Source organism: Chrysoperla carnea, chromosome 1 (genome assembly GCF_905475395.1).
Source record: "Chrysoperla carnea chromosome 1, inChrCarn1.1, whole genome shotgun sequence".
NCBI lineage: Eukaryota > Metazoa > Arthropoda > Insecta > Neuroptera > Chrysopidae > Chrysoperla > Chrysoperla carnea.
The window spans coordinates 138384688-138391978 of record NC_058337.1 but is presented as its reverse complement, the minus strand read 5'-3'; the positions used below and the strand labels follow the sequence as shown (position 1 = coordinate 138391978).

Here is a 7291-nt window from a genome sequence, read left to right as displayed (position 1 = left end):
AGCACTGCCGGAACAAGGCAAAGCTAACGAAGAGATCATAAATTTTTTAGCAAAAGAATGGCAATTATTGCGGAGTAATTTAGAAATTACTAAAGGTCATACTAACAGCTTAAAAACAATTTTAATAAAAATTTTGATGAGGAGTATTTAAATTTGATTTGAAAACCCTATATTAAATAAAAAGAATTTTAAATTGGATTTAAGTAATGAAACAAGAAAAAAAGAAATTTGATGCCGAAGTTGGTAAGATTTTAAATTTAATGATTCACTCTCTTTATAGTAATAAAGAGATTTTTATGCGGGAATTGATTTCTAACGCTTCTGATGCTTGTGATAAGCTGCGTTATTTATCTCAAAGCAACGCTGAATTAGTAGCCGGTGACTCTAACTTTAAAATTACTGTTAAAGTCGATAAAAATAATGGTCAGGTTATCATCCGTGATAACGGAATCGGTATGAATAAAGAGGATTTAATCGAGAATCTAGGCACTATTGCAAGATGGGGTACGGCAAATTTCCTTAAGAATCTCTCAGGTGATTCTAAAAAAGATAATATGCTAATTGGTCAGTTTGGCGTTGGTTTTTACTCAAGCTTTATGGTAGCTGATAAGGTCACTGTAACTTCAAGAAAAGCTGGCGAAGATAAAGTATATGTTTGGGAATCGGAAGGCGAAGGCGAATATATTGTATCAAGCTCAGATAGAGAATTAAGCAGAGCAACGGAAATTGCTCTACACATTAAAAAGGAAGAAGATAGTTTCCTTGATCATTTTAGATTAAAACATATAGTTAAAAGCTATTCCGATCATATAGCTGTGCCAATATATTTCTTTGATGAGGGGGATAATAACGAAATACAACTAAATTCTGCATCAGCATTATGGACAAGATCAAAATCAGAAATTACCGAAGAGCAATATAAAGAATTCTATAAAAGCTTATCTTATGCGGTGGATGATCCTTGGATTACTATGCATAATAAAAATGAAGGAGCTATAGAGTTTACAAATCTGCTATTTATCCCATCAAGCAAAACTTATGATTTATTCCATCCTGATCGAAAAAGACGAGTAAAATTATACATAAAAAGAGTATTTATTTCTGATGTGGATATTGATTGAATCCCATCATATCTAAGGTTTTTACGAGGAGTGGTAGATTCAGAGGATTTACCGCTGAATATAAGCCGTGAATCGTTGCAACATAATAACATACTTGAGAAAATCAAAAACGCTATTACTTAAAGAGTGCTAGAAGAACTTAAGAAAAAGAAAGAAGAGGCGATGGATGAATATAATAATTTTTGGACTAATTTTGGCGGAGCTGTAAAGGAAGGGTTATGTGAGGCTACAACAGATCATGAAAAGTTATTAGAAGTATGTATATTTAGAAGTGCCTTGAGTAGTATAGTCACAGCGGTTTCAGCGCAGTTTGACCTCAAGTAACCCCGCTTTGATGGTACACTTTTCCAAAAAAGAAAAACCTAGGTGAATGTTGGAAACCTCGGTTGAATGCGAAGTTGGAGGGGATAGATGACGTCATTGACCAATAGTAGCGCTGTAAAAATCGAGATGGCGTTGGGAGGTGTGGTGGGGGTGAGGGATGACATAAACGGGACTTGATCAATAGTGGTGGGGAGTGAACGGGGGGCGGGACGTTGACATCATGTACGTTTTGGCCCAGTTGGATGGTACACTTTTCCAAAAAGGGCAAACCTAGGTGAATGTTGGAAACCTCGTCATTGACCAATAGTAAATCAAGATGGCGTCGGGAGGTGTGGTGTTGGGGAATAATGGCTACCTAAGCATTGATGACATCATTGGCTTTGACCAATAGTGGCGGAGAGTGAACGGGGGGCGGGACGTTGACATTAGTCAGCAATTTTCAAGAATATGTTGAAATAGATTTGACCTTGAAAAATATTGTAATTTGACACTTTAAATATACATGATAAAATTCAAGACACGTGACCGGATGTTAATTTTTTTTTTTTTTTTTTTTATTGAGTCAGCGATGTAATATGACACTTGAAATTTACATAATAAAAATACATGTTCAAACTTGTTTGAATGGACTTTGATCTTAAAATAATTTTACACGTGTACATTACTCAGCAATTTTCAAGAATATGTTGAAATAGATTTGACCTTGAAAAATATGATATCATCATCTTGTTACAAGTTCAAACTTGTTTGAAATAATTTTACATGTGTCAAAACACGTGACCAGATGTTAATATTTTTTTTTTATGATTAAGCGATGTAATATGACACTTGAAATTTACATAATAAAAATACATGTTCAAACTTGTTTGAATGGACTTTGATCTTAAAATAATTTTACACGTGTCAGCAATTCTCAAGAATATGTCGAAATAGATTTGACCTTGAAAAATATGATATCATCATCCTGTTACAAGTTCAAACTTGTTTGAATAAAAATACATGTTCAAACTTGTTTGAACTTGTTTAAACTTGTCTGAATTCCAAGTAAAAATAATTAGTTTGAATTACGATTATAAAAATATCAAATTACAACTTTTTTAGTGGTGGGGATAATGCTATAAAAAGTGATTATTATTATTATTATTATTATTATTATTATTTAAAATTTGAAATTAACGAATTCATGCCTGCCAAGGAGGGAGAGAGGATACAGGATTTACACCCCAGAACCTCCCATCTCCTTGAGAGACATAAATCTTCACAAGGCAGCTACGTCTTTTGAAGAAAGTTCACTGACTTGTGGCCGTGTAGTCTGTACGTCCGTCAGTCCACGCGAAGTCCGTTGGTCCGTCTGTCTTCCGAGTCGGTGGTACGTAAGTCTGTCTAATGTCCTGGTCAAGCAAGCTCCGTCCCTGCACCGCAGCGATGTGGAACCTACTAAAAGAAAGAAAAGAAAAGAAAAAGAAAAAAAAGAAACTTCAAGGGCTGTTACTTGAAGACAGTCTGATGCGATCTCAATGTACGAAGGGTGCCTATAATGACAGCCTTCTGCATAGAAGAGATAAGGTGACGAAGATGAGACCTGCAGACCGGAATTTGAGATAGATTCGTCTCGAGAGTGGGACGAATTCCGCCTAGGCAACCGATAATGAGGACAACCATTTTGACTGAGTAGCCAGGGTGTAGTTGTCGTAGTTCTTGTAAGAGATCAAGATATTTAGTCCGTTTTTGCTCCTCCTTCGTGACTATGTTCGTTTCTGCAGGCGCAGAGAACTCGATGACGTACATAGTCTTAGATGAGATATCCTGGAGCACTATATCAGGCTTAGTAGCAGAGAGCTGCCTGGTAGTTGGAAACGAGAAATTCCAGAAGATAATACATTTCTCGTTCTTGACGACGGACTCGATCTCGCCTGGAGCATATGGTAGGACTGGCGTAGGGTCCACTTCATACTTGTGTCTCAAGAAGTAGTACAGCACGCGGAGGGCAGCGTTATGGCGATGTATGTAGGTGTTCGTGGCATAAGAAGGACATGCCGAGATGAGGTGCATCAGCGTCTCCGGCTGAGATTTGCACGCTCTGCACATAGTGGTGGAGACTGCTTTCTTATATACATACTTTAGGTGAGTTAGCGTCGCTATCACACCATCTTGGGCAGCGATGATAAAGCCTTCTGTTTCGGACTTGAGTCCAGCTGATCGCAGAAAAGAGAACGTAAGATCAACGGAAAGACCACAGGAGTCTAGATGACGGTAGAACATTCCCTGATGGTCACGATGCCGATGATCCTCGAAGAGGGAGCGTATTTCAGCTCGTTTTACAGCTAAACGAAGTCGAGATTTGGAGAGAAGGATCACGTTATCATCAAGATCACGATTAGACGGATCAAAAGCAAGGCCCAATTTAGACGCTGCATGTTGTGCTGCAGAGAACAAGAATGCTCCTTTACCCTGTAACTCATGATCGCGCACGAGTTCCATAAGAGGGTCAGAACTATTTATGACCTGACAAGCTATTCCTAAAACTACCCTATCATGTAGACATTCAACGGATAGGAGACCTCTACCTCCTTGCTGGCGTGGGAGGTAGTTACGGGGTACAGAAGCGCGTGGGTGCAAACTACGATTAACGTTCATGAGTTTGCGAGTGCCTCTATCAAGTTCCTTAAGCTCCTCTATTGTCCATTTGATGGAACCAAAAGAATAGAGAAGGATGGGTATTGCAAGCATATTAGTAGCACGGATCTTATGGATCCCAGACAATTCTGATTGCCAGATTTGTCGAAGACGGTGCCTATACCTGCCGCGAAGAGCTTCTTTGACAGTAGACACACTTTGAATGTGGTTTTCACCGACACCCAAATATGTGTAGAGCTCTTCTTCATCGAGATGTTTCACGATGCTTCCATCTGTGAGCTGCACGTCTGCATCATAATCAGGGACACGACCCCTCTTACAATGAATGACGGCACATTTATCAAGTCCGAATTCCATGCCAATAGCCTTCGTGTACTGATGGACAGCTTTGAGAGCTTGAGATAGACTGCTCTGAGAAGAAGCATAAAGTTTCAGGTCATCCATATAGAATAGATGAGTTACCTGATGCTTCCTATCTGCCGGGGGACCACAACGGTAACCAGTTTCTTCTCGCAAGCGCAAGGAAAGGGGCATAAGGGAGATGCAGAATAAAAGCGGGCTAAGGCTGTCGCCTTGATAGACACCACGCTTATACGTTACCAGATCTGTTGAGACAGTACGTTTACCACATCTAATGGTAAATTTGGTCTTCCACAAAGGTAACAGCTCTTCGATGCATCTGATGATATCGGGGTGAATTTTCAAACATTTGAGCAGCACCAGTATGAGTTGGTGAGAGGTAGTGTCAAATGCTTTCCTATAATCCACCCAGGCCATACTCAGGTCGCGCTGATACTGACGAGCGTCTTGACAGATACATCTGTCAACAAGAAGATTATCTTTGCAACCTGATATACCTCGTTTGGAGCCGCGTTGCTCGTATATCATCTGCCAAACCGGTTCTATGGTTGTGAGTATGCGTTCATTAAGAATGGAGGTGAACGCTTTGTACACGGTATTGAGACATGTAATCGGGCGATAATTGCTCGGAACTGAAAGGTCTCCTTTCTTGGGAATCAAAACTGTTCGTCCTTCCGCGAACCACGTTGGAAAGGTCCCGAACCCAAGGATGTATGAAGTAAAATGCCTAGCAAGATGTGCGTGTGTGGAAGTTAAACGTTTCCACCAGAAGTTGGACACAGCATCCATGCCAGGCGCCGAATGATTCTTCTTGCCTTTGAAAGCAAGGGATACTTCATCAGCGGTAACAGATGTTAGGACCGCTTGTTCTGCTAGGCGCGCGTTGCAGAACCTTTCGAACAGTTTGATTGGTCTTATATTTTTATCTACACTGGTCGACTTTTCATATAAATCACGCCAGTAGCCATCGATTTGCTCTATCGAAGGTGGATTCTCGACGAGAGAAGGGGGTTTTGCAAATAAACGGGAAGGATTCGATACAAAGATCTTGTTCTCTCGAATACACTTCTCGCGTTTAACTAGCTTTTTTCGAGCGAGAGCTAGTGCACGTATCTTTTCAATGTTTCGCTGCTTGATAGTGAGCAGGATACCCTTGTTTAGTGTGTGGTGTTGGTGCCTGAGTTCACGCGCGAAGGCTCGCACCTTTGGGGTGAAGGGTTTACCAGCTTTCTGGTACTCTAACACACACTCGATACGTGATACCGTCTGTCGAAGAGGGGTCAACTTGGAGTCAAGTTGCTCTATACGCTTGCATGTTTTCTCCTCGGCTGTCTCAGTAGACTTGGGGGCAGGAGAAAGAGCACACATTGCAGCATAGACTGAGCTATCGATTTCGAGTAGGCTACTTGTGTGATTTAGATGATCGTCGACGATCTGGTTGATTAAAGCAAGGTCTTGTGCTTTGGCAAACGTTTTGCGATACTTTGGACGTTTGCGTTTGGAAAGGTCATTATCGGTTATGAACAGGATATTTTGAAACCGTTCTTTAAGCTCTTCCAAACGAGTGTTTGGTGGCTCAGCAGGAAGGATCGGAGTTTCCTCTACGTTCGCTTCCGTGGTCGAAGTGAGTGGCGTGGCTGTTTCCGCCGTTAACACAGGTAGTGCTGGGATATCTCCGGGTATCAGAGGCGTAGGTGGTGAAGCCTCTAACACAGGTGGTGGTGGGGTATTTTGACATACCCGATCCTGTGTCTCAGTATCAGATCTCTCACTCTCTAATACTGGCTCATCCTGAGATATTCCATCCTGTGTCTCAGCAACTAATGTCTCACGTGTAGAATGAACTACACCAGTAGCAGCCGGCACTATCTCATTCCCTCGATTTACTTCCGCTTGCGTAGTCCTGCATCGTTTCTCAATTCCTGTTCGGGGTTTGTCAAATCCGGTTTTTTTGAGACGGGATACTTGATCGCGTAGATGTTGCGCTTTCATATGGGAAAGTTCGGGATGCTTTTCGCACCAGAGGGTGTGCATCCTGCCCATATAGCCACGTCTCGATGGTTCACTTGCCTCGTAGCAAGTGAGCAGGTCAGCCTTAAGTGCCTTCGTCCATTGAAAGCGCTGAAGACGACTGTTTTGTGTGCTCGCTCGACTTTCTTGAGAAGTGCCTTGAGATGGCTCTTCGTCGTCAGCGGCACGTCTAGTCTCCGGGACTAGCCTGGGATCCAAAGCCAAATTTGATTGCTCTCCCTCATATCCATGAGAGCTACCCCCTATAGGTAAGGTAGAAGCGTCACCTGCAGGGGGGCGGGGTTCTGTAGGACTGGGTCGACTACTACCCGCCTGAGGACCGAAAAATCTACTTCTCAAATTTGACATTTTTGGATTTGACTCATTTAGCTCCGCTGAGTCAGCACGGACCCACCTCGTTAGCCCATCACTTTGAGCGGGATTGATGGTTACCGGGTATGGCACGTGTCCTATTGTTAGGCTCGGACGTGAGGTTAGGGATTGCCTGCCCCGCTAGGGATTGCCTGCCCCTATTATTATTATTATTATTATTATTATTATTGTTATTATTATTATTTTGTTTTTGGTATATTTATTATTCTAAACTTAGTCTATATATTTTATAAAAAAAAACAAATATTACTCATTTGTAAGTTAACTTTAGTGTTGAACGTTCGGTAACGTATATTTTGCTTAGTATTTGAAAATATAACGGTAAGTGTAAAATTTTTAAAATATTATTGTGAAACTTAAATATAATTTTTTTGAAAGATGGACACCTACGAACAAAATGTTATGCAGACGCTAAACGTGGTACCTCAAGGTGGTAGCACTGATAT

General features: G+C 41.2%; 2 protein-coding genes across 2 annotated transcripts in view; one reads left to right on the top strand and one right to left on the bottom strand.

Moving 5' to 3' along the window:
- Nucleotides 1-206: 206 nt before the first annotated feature.
- Nucleotides 207-1121, top strand: LOC123295478 (chaperone protein HtpG). The gene has a single exon (XM_044876856.1). It carries the CDS (start codon nt 207-209, stop codon nt 1119-1121), a length of 915 nt encoding a protein of 304 aa, XP_044732791.1.
- A 216-nt stretch (nt 1122-1337) lies between these two features.
- LOC123295469 overlaps nt 1338-7291 on the bottom strand; it is a 99156-nt gene continuing 93202 nt past the window's right edge. The window contains exons 2-4 of the mRNA XM_044876844.1: nt 4851-6867; nt 4246-4493; nt 1338-1347 (exon numbers count right to left, since the gene is read on the bottom strand). Of these exons, the coding sequence (XP_044732779.1) occupies nt 1338-1347; nt 4246-4493; nt 4851-6821 (2229 nt within the window). The 5' untranslated portion in view covers nt 6822-6867. The remainder of the gene's footprint in view (nt 1348-4245; nt 4494-4850; nt 6868-7291) is intronic.